At 35.1% G+C, this 24,337-nt stretch overlaps 3 protein-coding genes across 4 annotated transcripts; all 3 read left to right on the top strand.

Annotated features, from left to right (window-relative positions):
- Positions 1-619: 619 nt before the first annotated feature.
- LOC129899384 (ARM REPEAT PROTEIN INTERACTING WITH ABF2-like) lies at positions 620-8,302 on the top strand. The gene is made up of 19 exons (XM_055974333.1): positions 620-1,015; positions 1,275-1,435; positions 1,891-2,063; positions 2,149-2,269; positions 2,361-2,435; positions 2,564-2,658; positions 2,821-2,896; positions 3,015-3,122; positions 4,611-4,739; positions 4,840-4,908; positions 5,053-5,112; positions 5,370-5,493; positions 5,588-5,727; positions 6,818-6,881; positions 6,959-7,038; positions 7,324-7,388; positions 7,479-7,596; positions 7,675-7,799; positions 7,909-8,302. Exons 1-19 carry the CDS (start codon positions 760-762, stop codon positions 7,994-7,996), a joined length of 2,127 nt encoding a protein of 708 aa, XP_055830308.1. The 5' UTR covers positions 620-759; the 3' UTR covers positions 7,997-8,302.
- A 616-nt stretch (positions 8,303-8,918) lies between these two features.
- Positions 8,919-15,420, top strand: LOC129899628 (DAR GTPase 3, chloroplastic). 2 transcript variants are annotated; one of them, XM_055974640.1, is made up of 9 exons: positions 8,919-9,150; positions 11,394-11,537; positions 11,653-11,769; positions 12,670-12,813; positions 12,898-12,984; positions 13,641-13,756; positions 14,184-14,365; positions 14,669-14,730; positions 14,831-15,420. In XM_055974640.1, the coding sequence occupies exons 1-9, from the start codon at positions 8,965-8,967 to the stop codon at positions 14,861-14,863; spliced, it is 1,071 nt and encodes a 356-aa protein (XP_055830615.1). In that variant the 5' UTR covers positions 8,919-8,964; the 3' UTR covers positions 14,864-15,420. The 2 variants fall into 2 exon arrangements, with proteins under 2 accessions (XP_055830615.1, XP_055830614.1); XM_055974639.1 differs by having other exon boundaries at positions 8,921-9,150; positions 14,669-14,726.
- Positions 15,421-23,505: 8,085 nt separating this feature from the next.
- LOC129899630 (protein FANTASTIC FOUR 2) lies at positions 23,506-24,337 on the top strand. Its single transcript, XM_055974641.1, has one exon. The coding sequence runs from the start codon at positions 23,628-23,630 to the stop codon at positions 24,273-24,275; it is 648 nt and encodes a 215-aa protein (XP_055830616.1). The 5' UTR covers positions 23,506-23,627; the 3' UTR covers positions 24,276-24,337.

The raw sequence follows: 24,337 nt of genomic DNA on the forward strand, positions 1-24,337 counted from the left end.
TGTAGTATAATCTTTTAAGGGATTAATTTGGTAAATAGGTATATATGGATAAATTCTTTTTATGAAATTATAATCATGATATAATTTGTTTACGAATCAAACAATCCTCACCCGGGTTCTTTTCTTTTGGAATAATTATTTCATAAATAACCATATATATATATATATATATATATTTTGGGGATTTATGAACTTTTTAGACCACATTCTAAAATTTTCTTTTGAGCAAAAGTGAATTTTTATAAGAATACGTTAGGGTTTATATGACATCAAAATATTAAATCCCAATCAAAATGAATACTTTTTCAAGGATATATTTGCATAATTCTTAAAAATAAGAATAAAAATTAAATGATTATCTAAAAGAGGGGACATTTGCATGATTTAGTAAAAAAAACTGTCAAAGGACTAAAGCCCACGACTTGACCAGCCCAAAGGAGCCGAATTGGGTTTTGTGTATTCTGGACTTTTGGGCCGTCTAGAAGACTCTCTCGCTGTAATAACGGAAATAATGGCGGGAGACAGCAAACTGTGTTTTTAAAAATAAACGCCGTCTACCCAACTCACGTAAGAATAAAAATCTAAACGCCGTCACTTTTTTTCAACTCAAAGTAAAACAAAGTAGAGAGGATTAACATTTATATATCCCTAAACTACCCCACACGCACTACACACACTCATTGCACTGTGTCACACTCTCGCTCTGTTGCACCACCACTACCACCACCACCACCACTCCTCTCTCCATCCCACTCTTCCATGGAGAGCCAAGCAAAGCGGAGCAAACAATCTTCGAGTTCCGGGAGGAGAAGCTTGAAGAGAAAGCTCGAAGAAGATTTCCAAGACGATCGTAAAGTCTCTTCTCCATCTTCTCACGATGATGATGCTCATCAAGATCTCGCTCCTGAGGTTCGGACGCAGGTGGAGATTCTCGAATCTACTTTCTCTTCCACGGAATCAGATCGTGCCTCTGCCAAGCGTGCTATTCATGTCCTCTCCGAGTTAGCTAAGAACGGTAACTCAACATCTCGTTTCATTTTCATTTCTAGCGGATCAGAATATTTCATGTACATTTCTGTCTATCTGGAGTTAGATATCCAAAAGCATCACGATAAGTACTGTATTAGAAGAAAAATTCCATTATGAATGTTAGTCAAAGTTCTTATAGAGTGCTGAATGTTCTGGGAAGCACATGCAAAGAGTTGAATTGGTTTATTTCAATCAGTTTGGGCCTGAAAGTTGGTTTTTGATATTTGAGGATTTTTGTGTTGCAGAGGAAATTGTGAATGTGGTTGTAGACTGTGGTGCTGTTCCAGCTTTGGTGAAGCATCTTCAAGTGCCATCCCTTGGGAGTGAAGGAGATGGTGGACAGATGCCTTATGAGCATGAGGTCGAGAAAGGAAGTGCTTTTACGCTTGGGCTTCTTGCCATAAAAGTTAGTATTAAATCATATTTATTCTCTTAAGCACATATGAGAAGGCAATTTTCACTATTAGGGCAGATGGTTCTTTGAATTATTCCACACTATCCACACTTCAGCATACACAGGAGCTTGCTTATGCAATAGGAGCTATTTTATTATTGAGTACATGAACTAGCTTATACAATAGGATCTTTCTTTTGTTATTGAATGCATTCCACGTTAATTAGTACTTTAATTTTACCTGTATATTGCATGTACCATTTGGTCTATTTGTGCACTCTCTTGCCATTGTGAAGAAGATGAACAATTTCATTAATAAGGATTGGTACCAAAATGATCGGATATTCGTGTTTCCTATCAATTCTTTGTCTCTCAATAGGAGTTTGGAATTCTAGTCTATCCTATAAGGCCCTTCGTTGGTTTATAATTTAGATGAAGGTGTTTTTAACTGTTTCTGTGTCTGACAGCCGGAGCACCAGCAACTTATTGTTGATGCTGGAGCTCTACCTCATCTTGTGGATCTGCTGAAGAGGCACAAAACTGCACAAAACTCTCGTGCTGTCAATGGTGTTATCCGGAGAGCAGTTGATGCAATCACTAATCTTGCCCATGAAAATAGTAGCATCAAAACTCGTGTTAGGTTAGTTTATTTGTTAAATTTTGGTCATTACAACAAATCAAAAGAGGACTTGTTTTCACACTTCATCTCTATTTTGTATGTGAAGGATTGAGGGTGGTATTCCTCCACTTGTCGAATTGCTTGAGTTCTCTGATGCAAAGGTGCAAAGAGCAGCTGCAGGAGCCTTGCGAACTTTGGCATTTAAAAATGATGAGAACAAAAATCAGGCTAGTGGCTTTATTCCGGTTTCTACAAGTATCTCTGAACTTCTTGTGTTATCTGTTCTATTAGGATAATTTATATCTGAATTGATTTCAGATTGTTGAATGCAATGCACTCCCTACTCTTATTCTAATGCTACGGTCTGAAGATACTGCAATACACTATGAAGCGGTTAGGCATCATTTCACAAGTTCATATGACTAGCTCTTTTTTTGTTTCTATATGTAATTAGCTATAAAGTCACAGTCATGCTTCAAGTGGTAGACATAGTTAGACATAATAAAATTGTGGGATGTCAGGTTGGAGTTATAGGAAACTTGGTGCACTCATCACCAAATATCAAAAAGGACGTTCTTCTTGCTGGAGCTTTACAACCTGTCATTGGGTTACTTAGGTATTGCTGGATCTTATAATTTTTGAGTGGCTGGTCATGTACAACTTCTGTTCCATAGATGCTTATCATTTGCAGAGTTCCATCTAATGGGCGTAGACGTGTTACTATTTTTTATTTTTTTTCCTCTTGATGGCTTCTGAAATAAGCCTTTTTATATGATAGTTCCTCCTGTTCGGAAAGCCAAAGGGAAGCAGCTTTATTGCTTGGACAATTTGCAGCAACAGACTCAGACTGTAAGGTTGATGAAACTACTGTACTCTATTAATGTCATAAAGAGTAGTAAAATTCTTGATTTATTGGCATTTAAAGCAACTTAATCTGATTTATGCTTTAATTTTTTATCTGATGGTTTGCAGATTCACATTGTGCAAAGAGGTGCTGTACCACCACTGATTGAGATGCTCCAATCTCTGGATGCTCAGCTTAGGGAAATGTCAGCCTTTGCCCTTGGAAGGTTGGCACAGGTGACTTGAAATCCTTACAGAACTTCTTTAGGGTACTTTGTTTCTCGTGGTTATCAAGTAATTCTTCTGTTCTGTTAGTAGTTGTCCCTGGGCCATTATTTCTCTGATTACTTACCATTCAGATTTATTTTCTGGCATTAACCATTCAGATTTTTTTTCTGGCATTACTTGTCTCAATAGTTGATGATCGTGAACTTACCTTTCATGATTATTGAGGTTGTTTTCAAGTATGATACGTGCTTGTGGCATCTTTGTCATGGTCTTAGCCCCTTTTCCAATCAAACCCTATACGAAATGAATATTTTCGTAGTAGTTGTTCCAATTAGACCATGTTTTTCTAATTGTTCTGCGAGCTTAATTCAAGAATTTACTTTTTCTTTCACTTGTATGTCTGATGATGAATTGGCATGACTTGTCCCTTGATGGAGGGGAAAGATTACAGAAGATTCATATGGGCGACCCCTTTAGGATTGAGGTTTTGTTGATTGATTGGCTTGTATATTTGGATGATAGATCTTGAATGGACACTTGATTACTTGTTTTTGGTTTGTTTACATGTATTAAAATGCTGGATTATCTTACATATTGGCTTACCCACTTTTTAAACATAACTTGTTACTCAGGAGTAACATAAATGATAAAACATGGAATCATGATTGTGAGTAGTTGTTCTGTTCGATGAGTGGTTTCAATTCAAGACTGACATATTTTCCTTTCATGGCACACATGTATGGACAATTAACAGTTAGATTCACTATCTTGTTGTTACTTATGAAAAAACAAAAAATGCTGTTTTGCTGTTCGAGTGCGTCTTGCTTCATGTCTTCAAATATTATATGTTGTTGGACAGGTCTCCCTAAAGTAGTATAAATTGTTGTTGTTTGGCATTTACACTTTTCTATTGGGCAGTATAATTTTCTGAAGGGATAATGCCATCTTTGTGATTATATCATAATAATGAGTGAACTTCAGGCCTTGATTCGTCCTCCGCAAGGAAGGAGGGAGTCGGTTCCCCTGAAGGGCCAAAGCTTGGAGCTCCCCCCCCCCCCCTTCTCCCCCTTTAATTATAGTACAGTACGACTGGAAAGTGCCAGGACATTGGGTTCTTCATTTCTTTCTTTCTCAGTCAATTAGCTACAAATCAGTCCAAACTATATGAAATTTTTTCTGTACTAGCTCATTTCGTTCATATACTCAATAATCTACATGTTAAATATATAATTAAATAAATAGAAGTGGACTCTACACTTCATGATATCAGGGCAGGACCTTGGGTTCGAGTCTCATCGCCGCCCATTATTGAAAAAATGTATTTTCATCTGCTTGACTCATGAAAAAAGAATCATCCTCGCACGAAAAGAGGTGTGTTGAAGACATAATTAAGTACATAGATATGTGCTCTATCTAACAATTTAGGATTTCATATGATTTGAGAATTCTCTACCATGCATTCTAGTTGATTGGGTTTATTGGTTCCATGATGTTCAGGACACACACAATCAGGTTGGTATTGCTCATTGCGGTGGAATAGTCCCATTACTGAAGCTTCTTGATTCAAAAAATGGATCCTTGCAACATAATGCTGCATTTGCTCTTTATGGGCTTGCTGATAATGAGGTGTTACATCTAATCCAATCACAATACTGTTATTGTAAACAGATTTCATTTGTAACCACGTGTTACATCTCATCTGACTTGGTGCAACTTTCTGCGATAGGATAATGTTACAGATCTTGTAAAGGTTGGAGGTGTTCAAAAGCTTCAGGATGGAGAATTTATTGTCCAAGTATGATTCCTTTTTTCTTCCCGTAATCGTTATTTTGTGCCAAGTATTATTCAAAGGACAAACAATTTCATAAAATTATGGTGCTTTTCTCATTATTCTTAATTCTTTGCCATGAGCCTTGATGTTGTTCACCTCATTTTTCAGCCAACTAGAGATTGTGTAGCGAAGACATTGAAAAGATTGGAAGAGAAGATTCATGGACGAGTGAGTTTCTATTTGTTGCAAGGAATTTGCTGATGCATACTTTATTTATTGGCAGTGAACAATTTTTTTATATGAAAACTCAATGAATACATTTCTTTTGCTGAAAAATGCAAGGTTATTTTGTTTTTTCTAGCTATGAAATATGGTGTATCTCCCATTGTCCAGTTCCTTCTTGTCCCTTCAATATGGCAAATTTCTTTTTTAAGTCTTATAGGTTACTGATGGTTATATCTCAAACCTTTTTCCGTCTTTTGCAGGTATTAGGCCATTTGTTGTATTTGATGCGTGTTGGGGAAAAGGTTATTCAAAGACGAGTTGCTCTGGTGCTTGCCCATCTTTGTTCACCAGATGACCAAAAGACAATATTTATTGATAATGGTGGTATGTGTTCTGTACCTATACTCAGAATGATTTTTTCTCGGTGTATTGGTTAAGCTGTGACAATTTGTCCACTGTGTGGACTATGTTCTTGTAGGATTGGAATTCCTTTTAGAGCTTCTAGCATCAACAAACTTGAAGCACCAAAGAGATGGGTCTGTAGCTTTATGCAAGTTGGCTAACAAAGCTAGCTCACTTTCACCTGTCGATGCAGCTCCTCCATCTCCTACACCTCAGGTTTGCTCGCAGTTTAATGCTAATACTCTGTCAAAGTTTTTGCTTCTAAGTTCTAACATGAGTAATACTAGTCTCTTAGCTGTTTATGTTTTTTTTTAATTTAATTTTTCACTGTTACATTTGGTGCTTCTCCCATTGAGTTAACATTAAGCTATGTTCATATTATCATCAAGCATTTCGAGGATGTTCCCTGAACTGACTGATGTTCAAAACTAATCATTGATTATGATGATTTGTGAAGCTTTTACCATTTACTTTATAGTTTATATGTCAAACCACTTTTTGCTAGTGTTACCTCAAGACTTGAAAGTTATAATGTAGCTGTCATGCAAGTTTAATACAATGTCCACTTTACCAAAAAATTGAATTACTGCATAAAAACTCTGGTTGTACAGTTTCTTCCCATCTTGATTTTTCTTTGTCAAATTTACATGTCGATTTGTGGTTCCGTTTGCTTCTCACATTGTGACCCTTGTAGTGTTATATGCTGCTGTTTATACCATGCTTATTATGGGAGAGCATCTAATTAGAGTATGATATGCTTTTTATTTGTTCTTGGATGGTATCTGTTATGCTGAGATGGGTAGAAGACCTTAGAACCCTCTCTTGATATGCTAAATTTGCTTCACTGAGCGTTATTTTTTTTGTTTCTGGGAGGGTGTGTATACCAAGGCTTGGTCTTCCTGTCGATCATTTGTTCAGGTCTATAACCTTGTCAATTGTTCTATGCTCTTAGTAATACAAAACAGTTAGAGTTCTGAAAACTTCACTGACTGACCCTTAATTGCTGGCATGATTGGTGTATTCTGAGAATCAATTAGGCAATATGAGGGCTCTGCTTATCCATGTTGACAGATTCCACAGGCTGTTTTCACCACAGTTTACTGGATGTTCACTTTCTTCATCAATTAATACTGTCATCTGAGCTTTTCATGTTTGCTAGTTTGTATGTCTGCCTTTGCCTTTCTGTCTTTTTTTCTCAATGACTTATAGGTTGTTTATAACCATTCATGGTGCAGTAATTAGACAATGCATTTGATCCTATATTACATCTCTTTTCCTTATTTCCTTGTGCATTTCTTTAATGCAGGTCTATCTGGGTGAGCAGTATGTAAATAATTCTACACTATCTGATGTGACATTTTTAGTTGAAGGTAGCAGCAGTTTTTGATTCAAATATTGTTTTCTTTGTATCATGATGTATCTTGATGATTTTTTGGTCCTTCACCAGGCAAACGGTTTTATGCCCACAGAATTTGTTTACTTGCTTCTTCTGATGCATTTCGAGCAATGTTTGATGGTGGCTACAGGGTAAGTAGAATTGATGTCATAAAGGTTTTTGCTTTTACTTTTAGGTTTATTGGTTTCTAAACTGATCATTAGCAACACGAGAGGAAGCTGTTTTTGTCCCCAAAGTTTTCTTCGACTGATTAACTTTCCCTCTTGACAAATTTAAACTGACTATCAAATGGTCTTGCAAAATTGCTAAAGGCAAACATGTTTATTTGAAATGTTGCAAGCATGTGTCATGTGACGTGGCTGAATGCACAAATGTGGAGTACAAAACTCTGATGATCTGTTATCTATTCATTGCAGGAGAGAGACGCCAAAGATATAGAGATTCCTAACATTCCATGGAATGTTTTTGAGTTGATGATGAGGTGCAATGCTGTTTAATCTGTCACATGTGGAATTTAGGTTATACAAATCAATCTAGCAATATTCAAGAGAGGAATGTTTCTTGTTTGCAGGTACATATACACGGGATCTGTTGATGTTAATATGGATGTTGCACAGGATCTTCTAAGGGCTGCTGATCAATATCTTCTCGAGGGCCTTAAGCGTCTGTGCGAGTGCGCAATTGCACAGGTGAGTGCTAGGGACCTTTCTATCTTTGAGGAGGCTTTATGTTGGGCTTCCCCTGAAAATTTCTCATCTTTTCTGTAGGATATCTCAGTGGAAAATGTCTCTCTGATGTTTGAGTTATCAGAGGCTTTCAATGCGTTGTCATTAAGAAATGCTTGCATTGTCTTCACATTGGAGAAGTTCGACAAATTAAGTGTCATTCCATGGTATGTCCAGATTCCTATCCTTTTGCTGCACCATTCCTTGGAAGAAAAAAAGATATCCTAAACAAATATGCTACTGTGTATTAACACGCTATAACCTCGTTACATGTAGGTATTCACAATTGATTCAACGTATATTACCTGAGACACGTGCGAACTTTGTAAGGGCGCTGACCAGGCCAATTCAAGCTGACCTCTGATGTAGAGATTTAGGTTCATTTTTATTCTTTGATTAAATGTAGAACATGATGTAAAGTGTACAGCAAGTGGGTATTATTGCACTCGTCTCTAATTGCAATTCCAGATTTGTTATGACGTTTAATGTAGCGTATAAAGTTCAGTTGCGACGCCAGCCATGTGATTAAATCTCTTCCACAACAAGATTATAACTACATTGCCGGATTTATGAGATGTATAGATCTCAATTATCCACAATATTATTGGGGTCTCATCTATACTGCTTTGGAATGTGTTTTTTCCTTGAGTTGAGGTTTATCGGAAACAGTCTTTACCTTCAAGGTGTAGGGGGGGGGGGGGGTAAGGACTGCGGTGTATGTTGTAATATTGGGATTTCATCGAAGAGTACTTCCAACTTTCATACTTTAGATAATCAGTATCTATTTACTAGATGTAGAAAATCCTTGATAACATGGTCCAAAAAGTAGTACTGAAATGAGTACTACGACAATTAATGGACGATGATCTCTGGCAAATTAATGGGACGGACAGTTCTACAAATTTCTCTGGAGTATAATGGTTATATGCCAATCACCATTACTTTTCTATTTGAATAGCATACACATGCGTTTTGGGTTATGCATAATTAAGCTTCTTTCCTTTATGAATAATCCAGTGTACATTTAAATCTTTGTTTCCCTTGTAGAATTAATTTCCCGAAATTAGAAAAAATAAATTTAAAAGAAAACAGGAAGAGCAAAACAAATTTGAGGATTCTGAAAACTTAAGGATTTTAAACTTCTGTTAAAAAAAAGTTTATTTTAGTAACAATAAAACATGTTTGGTTGATGTTTTTTCTTTTTCTTCTTCTGATTTATTTTTTGTCAATTAAAGTTATAAAGATAATTATTTAACAAGCTATATTATTTTTTAAAAGTAGACAAAAAAAATTATCCTTTAAACCAATAATCTTTTCAAAATATATCTTCAAATGCTCCCTGCAGTGGTAAATCTGAAGCTTCATAATCTGCAACCGATGGCTACGCAGCTCCCTGGTTTGTTGCTGAACAGCGCTGGCTTTACACTCGCCGGCGACCGGTCTTTTAGTTGCCGGAACAGTCAACCACCGGCAGCCATCTCCTCTGCCAATCCTCCTTCTCTCTCTTCCACAATTCAGGTGAACCGTAAAATATTTACCGTGTTACAGTTACACTGGTACAGCGAAAAGCTTGAAACCTGATTTTTTTTCTTCCTTTTGCTTTGAAGCAGCGCAATTACTTGTTTTATAGCTCTCCGAGGTTCTGCAATAGCTGCTTATAGTTGCTCAAGAAGTATGCATTATGCAAAATTTCACTTTTTTAACATCTGTATTTGAGGTGCTAAATTAGCCAAAACTTGCATAATACTGCATCCGACCCAAAAGGAACAAACTGAGTTCGTCTAAGACATCTAATTTTCTGTAATTGGCATCAATTTTTTATACTTCTATTTTAATTAGCAACTACATAAAAAGTGCTTAAATTCCCAACTTCATGTAGTTAAAATTTTAAACTTTTGAAGTAATCTAGTTGAATTAGAACATAAATACGATAATTTTTTTTAAAATCGAACTTTTTAAAAGTACATAAAAAACACGATAAATGACAACTTTGTATAGTTAAAAGGAAAAACTGCTTAATTCCCTAATGGTTGCCAAAAAAGACATTCAGATGGAGGAAGAACTTCGGAGTATTAGGGATGGAGGTGTAGAGGCGAAACAAATTAACAAACTTCAAATTTGAGAGTGAGACCATGGGGCAAGGACTGTTGCTGAGAGAAGGAAGCAGCATTCTCTGATATTTGGTCCATGTAAAGGAGCGATACACCAGAAGGTATTACTGTGTCATAACCGTTGCTTTAGGGAGTTTGTATGTCCCTTCCAAGAGCAAAAAAAGTAATTATAGATGTGAGATTGGATAAGCTGAATGTGAAAATAGTTCTTGGAGAATCTATTGAATCAGGACATAGTCAGGAGCAACGAAATGTAGTATAACATAATTGGGTCATTTCAATCAATTGAAACAGAGCTAAGACCATAATACCAGATCTTTGCTGTAAGGTTGAACCTGTGTAACCCTCGAGGTCCAGTAAGGTAGGTTCCAGCAGCTGCAAATTTTGGGTCTAGAATGAAGGTATGATAAAGATAGTGTGAGCTGCTGAATAAAGTGTGACTTAAAGGGTGAACGAGTGTGAGATAACTCAAGTGCAAGGGTAGAGTTAAGTAATGCCAGGGAAGAAATACAAAGTTGATTAAAGGCAAGACATCAGTATTTAGGATGCCATGCCCAGTGCAAGTTTAAAGGAGCTCGATCTCTAAGCTCTTTTATTTGCTCAAGCATCAGTAGCATTATGTTCTTGGTATTAGTGCTTCACAGTGGTTGAAGTTGCTTCTTGTAGGATACTATTTTTCACTACAAGCCAGTTAGGACCTCTCTTCTAACTCATGGGCAGAAGATGATGTTCCCATGTGGTTGTTTTGAATCTGACTCCAGACTTTGGAATTATAGTCATAGGATGGTATGTGACGATTATGTCAAGATAGGATTCTTGTCTTTATAGGGTGCCTTGTTTTGATGTTATCATCTGAGAAATAACCAGAAATGAGTATAGGGGTTATTGAGAGTATACATTTTGACTTCATTGGTCTAGGTTTTCATCAGTTCTTATCAACTAATGTGATTTAATCTAGTATTCCGTTTACATAAACAAAAAACCAAATCCATCATTGAAATGTATTACAAGCTCAGATCTCTTTCAAAAATTAATGCAGTCTCATGTAGCAGTTGGTTCATAGCACCTGTTCAGCTTGTTGCCATCTTTACAAGAAGACATGCAAAGAAGTTTAGCAAATTGCTTTCAAGCAGTGGCCTTCTGTGAATGTTTGGTGTGCTGTGCTAGCCTGTAATTCTTCCATGTAATACAAACTATTTGTACTTAATCTTTCTCACATGACCTTTCATGAAAGCATGGTGACTTGGAAGCTGCAAATGATTGCTTATGTTTCTTGCTTAATTTATATGTTGAATGTTGACATATATATGTTCATCTGTTTCCCCCCTTTTTAGTAAGTTTAAGCTATGGGTAAAACTTAACATTCATGGGTTGTGGTTTATGTTAGGTTTTTGTTTTTCTTTTAGGCTACAATAGTCAATAGTGCTGTATTTCCTGATTCATTCTCACATGCAACACTTGGACCCATAAAAATGCTCTGTTATGTGGGTATTATATGTAATCGGAATTCTGATTAGTTTTTCTTGCTCTTATTGAGTGTTTGGTCTAACTTTATTTAATGAATTACCCGAAATTTCTGGAAATTCTCATAGCAGGGTTTCTTTAAGTATCCATTACACTAAGTAACGTTATTGTGAATCAACTTTTCAGGTTGTTGGTTGGAAAGGTGCTGGAGGGTCCAGCAGTGAGAATTCAAAAGTTTTTAATTCTTTTGTAGGCATTCAAGAAGAATATGGCTGGAATGATCTAGAAACCGATCTTTACCATTGGACAAAGACTTTACGACCAGTTCAGGTATGCTCAAGGTGCGGACTTGACCTTGATCTTCTGTATGGTTTCAAGATTTTCATGTGTTTCCCTGTTGAATGTTTGACCTTCTAACTTAACACACTGTCTATTTTTTAAATAGTGGTATCCTGGTCATATCGCGAAAACTGAGAAAGAGCTCAAGGAACAGTTGAAACTAATGGATGTTGTCATAGAGGTTCGAGATGCAAGAATTCCGATGTCCACAAGTCATCCACAGGTTAGATATTTTCATGTTTATGCTTTGCCTGTGTGCTTTTTTGGATAGATTATTGAATATTGGGTTATATTTTCACTAGGGTACTGAGTGATGTGCTAGTAACCTAGCTTCTTTTCCTAACAGCTAGGTAAATGTGGCCCACTGTGCCATCCTAAACAACCTTTACCACTTAAGAATTGTTGTGTAAATTATGAGTGTTGCAAACAGCTTGAGAACTGAATCATAATATTTTATTCGAATTGGAGAAAATGCTTTGGAGTGCATTTCTACATTTGAGATCTGACATGTATTATGTTTGACAATTCTGATTAGAAATGGGACTGCTAGGTATTCTGCATGTTGCTCACCTCTATAGCACTGGCCAATTCTTTCTACATCGCACTTGTGATTAGTATAAACTGATACTCCATCTCAGAGTCTGGCTTAGAAATGTGCCTATTGAATTGCAGTTTAATCACTTCAGCGGTTGTATTTTGAACTTTGGAAATTGACACTATACTTAACAAAACTTTCGATCACTTTCAAGACTAGATTACTCATAGGTATCACTTTGACTGTGTTGCCCTTTGGCAAAGTCAAACAAGAGCAAAATGAGATGTAGGAAATTTTTTCCAATGATGCAAAGAGTGTGCTATGAAGTAGATACACAAGAATATCATTTGAACCAGGATAGAGTATTCATGTGCAGTTCATAATTCCTTTTCTTGACTTCCATTTAGTATACCAAGCCATTATTAAACTTGTGGCATAAATATTGTTTTATGCATTGTAGATTATGTTAATTCATAATCAAGAATATTTTATAACAGCACCAGACTCCTATTGCATGTGAGTTTCTTATCTTGTCTCCTTTCAACTGTCATCTACTTGTTTTGTTGGTAATTCAATTTCGATGAGCAGATGGACTCATGGCTTGGCAACAGAAAGAGGATTTTGGTTTTGAATCGAGAGGATATGATATCAACTGCTGATCGGAATGCTTGGGCAACTTATTATGCTAATCAAGGGATTAAAGTTGTTTTCTCCAATGGCCAGCTTGGAATGGTGATTGGAACAGCATTTACTCGTTTCTGCTCCAACAAACAGTTGTTTTATACTTATTTGATTCATGTATTGGACAAATTTCAGGGAGCACTGAAGCTTGGAAGGTTGGCGAAATCATTAGCGGGTACTGTGAACATAAAACGTAAAGCAAAAGGACTACTTCCTCGTCCAGTGAGTCTACACAGATTGATAATTGCTCATATCATCCATGCCTTTAGACTGTAGATCTGTTGTGACCTCACTGCAGTTGTCAATTCAAATGAAACTTAAATGATTTCATACTTTCAATCCACCAAATTCAGTTGGTTCCTGGCTGATGTTTGCAATGTAATTCTGATTTTTGTATTTATATGTCATATTCGTCATTTACATATAGACCTTCAGAAGCATTTAAACTGGCAGATCTGTGTGAGTACATTTCAATTTTCAAGTACCAATGTTCATTTAAACCACCAAATTCAGTTTCTAATTGTGATTTTGTATTTAATATGCCATTTTCATCATTTACATATAGACCACTGGAAGCATCTACTGATGATATAAAAGTAATGCAAGGAGTTCAATGGCGAACTTCAAAGTCTTACTGTCTAATAATTTGGGTTTGTATGTACATCAGAGGAAAAGTGTTATTTCTGCTACCGTAATCTTGTACCAATGTACTGATGAACAACATATGGAAATTATGTAACAGAATATAAAATTTTTATTTGGTTCACTCTTAGATGAAATGACCAAAAAATATGGAACTACTTCCTTAGTTAGCATAGCGGATTTCATGTCTGCTTCTTCTGTGTTAATTTTTTCTGAGTGAGAAATATATTTGACAGGTTCGAGCTGGTGTAGTCGGGTATCCAAATGTTGGTAAGTCATCTCTGGTAAATCGTTTGCTGAAGCGTCGAATGTGTCCTGCAGCCCCAAGACCTGGTGTTACCAGAGAGCTGAAGTATGTCCATAGCTCCTTACTCTTTTCTTTTGCGGCAAGTTCATTCGCTAGTTGATTCCATGAAATATCCCACAATATTTTGATTCCAAAGCGCATATCTCTCCTTTACTTTTAAGTGACAAGGGGGTGACAGGGTTGTACCTTCTTCTCTATTTCACCATCTCATTCCAACTCCCGTGAACCACTTCGATTTTCCAGTCATTTTAGAATTAACCATTACATAGAAATTGATAGGAGTATCTTTTTTAATATATAGCAATCTATTTCAAAGTATTGATTTGCTTAGTGGAACTGAGTTTTCACCATAGTTAGGTCCATGTAATTGTTATGCAAGAAGGAAGGCTATCGTCAAATTAATTTAAAAAGACTTGATTAGGTTTTACAGACTCTTCTTCCTTATAATTTTCTACTGCTTCTTTTTTAAAAGGTGGGTCCGTTTTGGGAAAGATCTAGAGCTACTGGATTCACCTGGCATAATTCCTATGAGGATCAGTGATCAGACAGCAGCAATAAAGCTTGCCATATGTGATGATATTGGAGAGAGATCTTATGATGCCACAGATGTTGCAGCCATTCTTGTACAGATGCTTTCAAGGCTTCCAACTGTTGGTATGTTTCCCGTCATTCAGATAGCACATGCTATTCACTCGTGTAGGTAGATTTCTTGTTTTGTAACACGTTGCTGAAGGTACTATGCGTCGGAATTCATTACCGGATCTTATTTAGATGACAAGATCAATTACTCATCCTAATAGATCTTTATTGCACCTCGGCATGCACTTTGAGCCTCTCGTATGTAATAACCCATTTGCATTAGGGATTGGCTACCCATAAATAGTTCAAGCTCGATTAATTACTCATGCTTGTATGCATGCTGCCTTATATTTTTCTGACATGGGTCACTCTGACCAGGTAATAAAGCTCTTTGTGATCGCTACAAGATTGAGGCAGATGGGCACAGCGGTAAAATGTGGGTATGACAAATTATACCCAAAGGGTGCAACTGGAATTATGGGTGCCCGTGCAGGATTTGTTCTATATTTCCATTTTGATCTTTGTTTGTTTTGGTTGCAGATTTATTCAGAAGCTCGCTGTTCAGTTATTTAATGCGGACAATAACCAAGCAGCATTTCGTATCTTGCAAGATTTCCGAAAAGGGAAATTTGGTTGGATAGCACTAGAGCGGCCACCCAAGTAGGCCTGTGTATTTCAGACCTTGTTCTAGTGCTTTCATGTATATCAGCTAAAGCTTGCTGAGAATTGTTGGAAGTGCCTAGACTGGAAAAACCCAGGAAGAAGCTGTTCGCGTCTTTCATGTTAACTTTCAGAAACTCTTGCAAGCTAGAAAGGTATACTCCACTGAACCTACCCAATGAAGCTACATATGGTGTAATTGTTTCTTGAGTTCCATTAGTGTCAGGCAAATAAACTCCTACAGCAATGACGACTTTGGTTCTTAATCGTGGGTTGTAACTGTTAATCTTCAGACGACGAAATTATAGTTTGGCTACAATTCCATCAGTTGGACTTTGCCAAAACATTTCAACTTTAGTTCTATATCTGCTGTAAATAAGAAGGTGCTGATTTGGGGGTGTAGATTTTGTCATTAATATTTTTTTTATGAAAGTTGCAATGAGTAGGCCGTGTATATTTTACTTAATAAACTCCAAATCCAGTAAATTAGATGATATTCGACTGAAATCTATGTTCAAATTTTTCATATGTGAAATGAAGGGCAGAAAGGGAAGCAAGTCTATTGCCTCCATATCATGTAAAAGGTTATTAGTGTGACATAATGTGCTGTGTCCATAGTATAACACATGCGCACGACTTTTTAGTCTATCTAAAAAAAGAATGTCACCTTCAATATTTTCAAGTTATTTTCGTAGCTTCAAACTTTGCTTGTTGAAATAATACGACGATATGTTTAAAATCACAAATTTAAGGATATTTTTTGTATTGGACAAAAGTCTTTTCTATTTAAAATTGTCTAGTTTAACACACCATATAAAGAATAATTTTATTGAGGCTTTTAGGAAAGTATATTAAGCAATGGTCGGGTAATATGAGACAAATCTCTCAACAAAAGAAAATGAATCAGCAGCAAATATTTAAAGGACAGATTATGGTCCAATTTTTTCCTTTTTTCTTTTTAAGCAAATATTTAAAGGACAGTTTACAAGCAAGAAAGTAGAATGGATTATTAATCTCATAATATTACATATATAAGCTGGTTTACAATCATGTTAATAAGGTCAATATATTGCAAATAAATTGGAGAGAATAAGGCCAGATTTTTACCTTGTTTTGTTGCAGTTTAATTTCCACCCCTCTTTTTTGAATTCTTTTCCTTTATTTTTTTAAGCAGGGATGTATATTTAATTCTAATCCAAACCTACAAGTTATTGAAGAAACATCATTTTCATGTCTACTAATGTCCCTTTTTAAACAAGCAGCACTTTTTATTTTATTTTATCATATAGACATATACTAACAAATAAAGTGTGAAGTTACTGTTCTAAAAGAATTACTACTACCCAAGTCCTCATGATAATCATATTGCTATCTCTACTTCTTTTTTCCCTTTTTCTTATTAGATGACTCGAGGTCAATAATGTAAAATTATTGATAATACACGTAATGTACCACTTGATGTGATCTAACTAATAGTGGTAAACACGAGCACAAACCAAACATAGATAAATTTATTATTTGCCATAGTAAGTGTGGGTGCATATTTGCTTTCCACTAAAACTATATATGTTCCTCTATTTCAATTTATTTGTTTGATTTTAACTTAATACTTAGTTTAAAAAAGTAAAAAAAATAATTTAAATCTTGTGATTTTAAACTAAAGATATGTAGAATGCATTAAAATATGCTTTAATCTTGTGATATTAAATATATTATGTAGAAAGTTGAAATTAAAGAATCGACAAATATCACATAGGTACACTTGTGATGAGAAATTTCTAGAATTAAGGAGTGATTAGAGTAGGTACACTGTACTGGAGAAAAAGGTTAATGAAAAATAAGAAACAAACACTGAATGAGAGATAAAGAAAGTTGCCTGCTTCTTAGTGGTTAAATATTGCATATTATTGAGCCAACCAGATAACGCGTTATTAATCAGACCATCCTTTGTTGCACGTAATTCTAAAGAACCTACCAACTTTTAGAAATAATCTTAAAACACAATCAAATCATAGTAGTCTTTTGACACGTGTCGATTTTCGAATATTTTTTTTTAATGACAATTATAGTAATCGTTTGACAAGTTTCTATTTTCTTCGAGTATTTTTATAGATGGACCAATACCATGAGCTTCAAACAAAAAAGCAATTTATGTTGTTTTTGTTTGTGTTGTGTGTTGTGTGTCCCAGACAGGGCACAAGCTGCTGTTTAGCATGTGTACAATTCTTCTACAAAAATTAAGATTTTGGAAAAAGAGTAGGAGACAAAGGAGAAAATGAAAAGAAGATTAATTATGGTCTATTTCTTCAGTAATTTGGTAGAATTTTTTTTTTTTTTACCCCCTATTTTGGAGGATTTATAGTGTTTCCACACTTCCCCTCCAGCGAACCCAGGACCTACCGATCGTGGGTGGAGGTGCTTAACCAACTGAGCAAGCCTCACTTGTATTTGGTAGGAAATAAGGGGGGAAAATAGGGGGGAAATATACCTTTTGTATGGACCCTTATATACTTCATTCAGTCTCTTTTACTTTTTATGTTTGATTTTGTACGTTTTTTAAGAAAACATTATATTTTTTTGCCGTTGGTGATTTAAATGATTGATAACATTATTAATAATATTCAAGAGACTGGTTCATTATGCCCTTATTTAGTCACAGAAGTTAAACTCTTATAAACACTATTAAGAAATCCTTTGTTTTGGGACATTTTGTTGGCTTACTAGGGAATGGCAGAAAAAGAAAATTCACTCTCTTTTAGACCAATTCCTAATCTAACCGATGTTGGATTTAATTGATAGGTCGAATGGAAAATGGAGGGAAAAAGAAGTGGAGGAAAAAATGAGTTGTTCCCTCTTGCTTTATGAAATAAACATTTGTCCCACATAGGTAGTGGAAAGAAAAGGTCTCCAACTTAAAAGTAGAAGTACTCCTTCATGTTGCTAAAGGGTTAAGAAAAGGGTCTCCCCTTATGCTGTTGTTGTCGTCGCTCGGCTCAGCTTTGGCTTTGCTTGATAATTTTTTTAGACCAAATTTCCTTTAATTGTAATTAATTATTATTTAATTAATTAATTAATTAAAAATCCTGACCTGTGACCCGACCCGTTTCTTTCTTTCCCAGATTAATTTAAAATATTTTCTTCCGAAAGGTTGCAACCTTTTCTGAAAAGTTGCAAACAGGCTATATATTTCTGTTGATTCTCAGAATTGTTCCTTACAAAAAATTTCTGACAATCATCATCTTCTTCTTCTTTTCTGCACTTCTTAAAAAAATAAAAACCCGTGTGATATACTGCCTTCGAGTGGTTCGCAGTCACCTTAATTTGTTGTACTGCTATTTTTGGTGAGTAAATCATTCTATCCTGGGAGGAAAGATTCCAAAAACCTCGGGTACGTTGAGGGGAATAATTTCCTTAAGAAAATACTATGCATTCAGTGGGCTCGATTTTTGTTCTTACATAATTTTTCAGATATTGTTCTTATTTTCAGTTTCTGTCTTTTATTTTCAGAAATTATTGTTACTGTTTTAACGTTTTACAATACAAATTAATAACAATCTTAAGGAAATTACTATTATTTTATTTCTTTCATATTAAACTGTATTCTGTTTTGGAGACTAAAACCTGTGTGGTTTTCTACGCTGTATGAAATGAATATTTTGACTTGAAGAGTATAAAATCTTCGTTGGAATATTAAAGTTCATACTTATACAACGATTTGAAGAATATATAAAAACTTCATTGTTGTTGTTGTAAAAAGTTTGATATTCTGAAGTATTAAGACAGTTTATCTATTTTGACAGTGAAAAGAAAGGGCAAGTGAAACTGCTACTACTTCTGCGACTGTTGCTGCAACAAGCCGCACTGCTCTTGGTATGCAGAAATTCACCAATGAAGACCCAGGAATTTTTTTTGGAGAACTTCAAATGATAGCAACAAAGGGTGTTCTTTTGGCTTACCACTCTTGGTATGCAGAAATTCACCAACGAAGACCCTCCTGTGCCTGATGCAGATATGCCGGTCAATGAAAAATTTATGATTTATGAGGCATGGACACAGACGAATTTTCTATGCAAGGGCTATATCTTAAGTGCTTTGGATGATGATTTCTACAGTGTTATGAAAACTTCTAAAGAATTGTGGGATGCACTTGAGAAGAAGTATAAAACTGAAGACGCATGCTTGAAAAAATTTATGGTTGCTAAGTTTCTAGACTATAAAATGATAGATAGCAGAACCATTGGAACCCAAGTTCAAGAACTACAACTTATTTTTTATGAACATATTATTAAAGGTATGGTAGTTAATGAAGCATTTCAAGTAGCTGCAATAATAGAAAAGTTGCCTCACTCGTGGAGAGATTTAAAAAATTATCTAAAGCACAAGCGCAAGGAAATGAAGTTGGAAGATCTTGTGATTCGTCTCAAAATTGAGGAAGATAACAAAACAGACGAAAAGAAGTCGCGTGGAAATTCAACGATTATGGGAGCGAACATTGTTGAAGATGCTGCTCCAAAGAATAAGAAAATGAATAAACATTTTGGAAAGAATAAGGAACAGAACAAGAAAAAATTCAAGGACAATTGTTATAGTTATGGAAAAGCTGGTCACAAAGCCCCAGATTGTCATCTCTCAAAAAAGGATAAGGGAAAAGGACAAGCCAATATGGTGGAGAATAAAGAAGGCATGAATGATCTGTGTGCAATGCTATCGGAATGCAACCTGGTAGGAAATCCCAAGAATGGTGGCTTGATTCAGGAGCTACATCGCATGTTTGTGCGGTCTGAGAAGCCTTTGCTACTTATTCCCCTGCTTCACCTGATGCGACTATCTATACGGGAAATTCTGCAACGGCTAAGGTTGAAGGATATGGTAGAGTATTTCTGAAAATGACATCCGGCAAGGTGGTGACGCTGAACAAAGTTTATCATGTTCCAGAAATGAGAAAGAACTTGGTTTCTGCCGGTCTTCTTATCAAAAAGGGATTCAAGTGTGAATGAAATGTATTTAGAAAAAGGCTACCTCACTGAGTGTCTTTTCAAACTAAATGTAATGGTTGTTGATGATAATAAAGTTCAAGCTTCTTCTTACTTACTTGAGTCAAATAATTTATGACATTCACATTTAGGACATGTCAATCATAAAATCTTGCGAAAACTGATTAACTTAAATGTATTGCCTAACTTTGAGTGCAATAAATCAAAATATCAAGTATGTGTTGAATCTAAGTATGCTAAGCATCCTTATAAATCTATTGAAAGGAATTCGAGTCCTTCAGAATTGATTCACACAGACATTTTTCATATGAAGTCAACACCAACTCGTGGTGAAAAAAATATTTTATAACTTTTATTGACCATTGCACTCGATATTGTTATGTGTATTTGCTTAATAGTAAGGATGAAGCAATTGATGCATTTAAGCAATACAAGAACGAAGTGGAAAATCAATTGAACAAAAAGATAAAAATGATTAAAAGTGATAGGGGTGAAAAATACGAATCTCTTTTTGCAGAGATATGTTTAGAATATGGAATTATTCATCAAACTACTGCCCCCTACACATCACAATCAAATAGAATTGCGAAAAGAAAAAATCGAACATTAAAAAAAATGATGAATGCTTTATTAATAAGTTTCGATTTACCGCAAATTTGTAGGGGAAAGCTATTCTTACAACTAATCGAATACTCAATAGGGTGCCCCACAGCAAAACACAATCTATTCCATATGAACTATGAAAAGGAAGAAAACTCAACTTAAAATATTTCAAAGTGTGGGGGTGTTTAGCAAAGGTCCAAGTTCCTTTGCCCAAAAGGATAAAAATCGGACCAAAGACCGTGAATTGTATTTTTATTGGCTATGCTACAAATAGCAAAGCTTGTCAGTTTTTGGTTCACAAATCGGACAATCCTAAAATTTATATTAATACGGTAATTGAATCAGATAATGCTGAATTCTTTGAAAATATTTATCCATATAAAACATAATGTGAATCCTCAAGTGAAAGAACTAAATGACCTCGAGAAGAACCAAAGGAAAGTAAACCAACCGAAGATGGTCCAAGGCGTAGCAAACGTTGAAGGATATCTACTTCCTTTGGACCAGATTTTATGACATTCTTGCTTGAAAATGAGCCTCAAACATTTATCCGTACATTCCTTTATCTTATGGAAAGTTCAAAGGGAAACCTACTTATCCAGATGAAATTAATCTTCGCTTGTATATCACACACTTATCCGTACATTCCTTTATCTTATAGCCATTCCCAATTCATGTGGGGGATTGTTGAGTTTAATTGATAGGTTGAATGGAAAATGGAAGGAAAAAAAAGTGGAGGGAAAAATGAGTTGTTCCCTCTTGCTTTATGAAATAAGCATTTGTCCCACATAGGTGGTGGAAAAAAAAGGTCTCATACTTAAAAGTAGAAGCACTCCTTCATTATGCTAAAGGGTCAAGAAAAGGGTTTCTCCTTGCGCCGTCGTCATCGTCACTCAGCTCGGCTTCGGCGTCTGCTTATGGATTTAGATTTGGATTTGGATTTATGATCTGATTGATTGATAATCTTTTTGGACCAAATTTTCTTTAATTGTAATTAATTATTATTTAATTAATTAATTAATTAAAAATCCTGATCCGTGACCCGACCCGTTTCTTTCTTTCCCGAATTAATTTAAAACATTTCCTTCCGAAAGGTTGCGACCTTTTCTAAAAAGTTACAAACCTTTTCCCAACATGCAGAATTTTTCGAAAGGTTGCAACCTTTTCTGAAAAGTTGCAAACAGGTTATATATTTCTGTTGATTCTCAAAATTGTTCCTTACGAAAAATTTCTGACAATCATCATCTTCTTCTTCTTCTTCTTTTCTGCACTTCTTGAAAAAAATTCGTGTGATATACTGCCTTCGAGTGGTTCGCAGTCACCTTAATTTGTTGTACCGCTATTTTTGGTGAGTAAATCGTTCTATCTTGGGAGAAAAGATTCCAAAAATCTCGGGTACGTTGAGGGGGATAATTTTCTTAAGGACACACTGTGCATTCAGTGGGCTTGATTTTTGTTCTTACATAATTTTTCAGATACTGTTCTTATTTTCAGTTTCTGTTCAGTTTCTGTCTTTTATTTTCAGAAATTATTGTTACTGTTTTAACGTTTTACAATACAGATTAATAACAACCGATACGATATTATCAATTATAAATAGGTTAAACTAAAGCGCGAGACTTTAAAGTTTATGAATTTAGGAATCTATTCTTTTTAATTATTGAATTTTAAATCAATAATTTAATTTCTTAAAATAAATACGCATCCGAACTAAAATTATTGAATTGGGTCAAATTTATAACCTGTATTCTAGCTTTGCCAATGCTAAAGAGCACCAAGGGAAGCAATGACCAATAAGCTTCGTTCTATTTCGAATTATTCTTGTATTCCACTTTTTTCGACTTTTCCTTGTCCTTTCGTCCGTATATCTTTGATGTAGTAATATTTTATCATAATTTGAAAAATAAGAAAATAACATGCAATAGTTAGTTAACTTTTAAATCCTAATTTATGTAGCTTTTTATTATTATTATTTTGAGAGTGAAACGACCTTTTCTTTTATTATATTTTTTTTATAAGTCTTTTAAATGTTTTGAATTATCAATTACCGTAATTTATAGTACTTCTTACGCAGTTTTCAAATATATAAATTTTATTTTAAAAAATTAAAAGATTTCATGTCCGAATTTATAATTGAAATTTAAAATTTAAACCCTCAAAACACGAATTATGTCACATAAATTGAAACGGAAGAAGTACATTAAATTGATGGCGTAAAAATTCTTTACTTGTCTAGGTATATAACTTAAATCCAAAGCTAAATAATTCAGTGGCATCAAAAGTTCTGCTCCTGCCCTTTGCACTTAATAGATCCCCCTCTCACAACTCAAGCCAAACTTTTTTTATTTTGCTTTTTCGTAGTAAGGACTTAGGAGTATAGACAATCCAAAAGGAAAATCATGATCATGACACTATTGTAATTAGAATTTGGAGTAAATTCTCTCGATGGCACCTATATTTAGGAAATTGCTTATGAATATTATTTTATTGTTTTTTAGAATTATAATATCACTTTATTTTGAGGAAAATAGAGATAGTTGGGGTGATATTGTAATTCTAAAAGAAACACAAATGATATTAGTAGGCAATTTCCTAAACGTGAGTGACCATTCAGGGAATTTGAAATTCATTACTACAATTTAATTACTCCTTATTTTATGTGATTTTATTATTAATTCGTCCCCACTAGAAAGATGCATTTCTATGTTTGGAAATAATTTAATTTCAAATTTTTCTATCTAAGTTTTTATAGCTATTTTAATATCTTGACAAGTGATATGTTTAAAAAAAAATTCGTTCTTTTTTTAAATATAGGTCGAATCAAAACACAATAGAGGAAGCACGATTTTTAAACCACTTGTGTTGTACGTGAACAATTCTCAAGTTTTGTTCCTATAAATTCAACCCTTGCCCTTTCACTTATCTTTCATTCTTATCTCTTTGTGCTTCTTCCTCTATTACTTGCAAATCTTTTTGGTTGCCAATACCCAAAAAATCTAAATATAAGTCACACTTAGTTTAAGTAGTAGAACAAATCCTCTGTTTTTGTTGCTCTGTTTCATAGTATTGTTAAAAAAAATATGGGCTCAACCTCAATTCTTTGTCAGCAACATGTTGTAATAAACAAACTATGTCCTCCTCCATTAACGTCAGAAGAAGTTGATGACATTGGTGGGTGGAGTTTCATACAAGATGTTTCTAACCCAAAAAAAGATAATAACGAGGTGTACGTTCACCCTCTGGTGAAGCGCTCTTCTAACACCCTTAGCATTAAAAGCTTGGAGATGTGTACTGAGAGCTTAGGAAGTGAAACAGGCAGTGACATTAGTGAAAGCATGAAGGAACACACTTTCGAAACCGAGAATTCTCATTTAGCTCGACGATCAAAGTGTAAAAAACATAACCGGATAACTAATTTTCCTCCTCCTCTGACTTCAATTGGTGTTCAAGTGAGGCAGTATCGCCAAGGCGGTCGTTTAATCTTGAAAGCCACCCCCATCTCGTCTTGCTTCAAAGCAGAACGCCTAAATGGGAGACTTAGGCTTTCTTTGTGGAACAATAGTGAAGCGCCAGACGATGAATATGACAATGTTGATGAAAGTGACCATGGTAATAGAAAATTACTAAGTGAAAATGGATACATAAGACCAAGAAAGTGCAAGGAAAATGGGGGTAGGATCAAAGGGATACCAAGCACCTGGGAGCCTTTTTGGGTGGCCATTTCTTAAATGCTTAAAAAGCTTTCTACCTAGCTACTAAGTATTATGTTTTCATTTGTATTTCTGACCTG

The sequence above is a fragment of the Solanum dulcamara genome, chromosome 8 (genome assembly GCF_947179165.1).
Source record: "Solanum dulcamara chromosome 8, daSolDulc1.2, whole genome shotgun sequence".
Classification (NCBI taxonomy): Eukaryota; Viridiplantae; Streptophyta; class Magnoliopsida; order Solanales; family Solanaceae; genus Solanum; species Solanum dulcamara.

Coding starts and splice junctions, on each gene's coding strand:
- LOC129899384 (XM_055974333.1), top strand. CDS start 760: ATGGAGAGCCAAGCAAAGCGGAGCAAACAATCTTCGAGTTCCGGGAGG. Junction 1,436..1,890: donor TTGGGCTTCTTGCCATAAAA/GTTAGTATTAAA, acceptor TGTGTCTGACAG/CCGGAGCACCAGCAACTTAT. Junction 5,494..5,587: donor AATATTTATTGATAATGGTG/GTATGTGTTCTG, acceptor ATGTTCTTGTAG/GATTGGAATTCCTTTTAGAG.
- LOC129899628 (XM_055974639.1), top strand. CDS start 8,965: ATGCTCCCTGCAGTGGTAAATCTGAAGCTTCATAATCTGCAACCGATG. Junction 12,814..12,897: donor CCAATGGCCAGCTTGGAATG/GTGATTGGAACA, acceptor GACAAATTTCAG/GGAGCACTGAAGCTTGGAAG. Junction 14,366..14,668: donor TTCAAGGCTTCCAACTGTTG/GTATGTTTCCCG, acceptor CACTCTGACCAG/GTAATAAAGCTCTTTGTGAT.
- LOC129899630 (XM_055974641.1), top strand. CDS start 23,628: ATGGGCTCAACCTCAATTCTTTGTCAGCAACATGTTGTAATAAACAAA.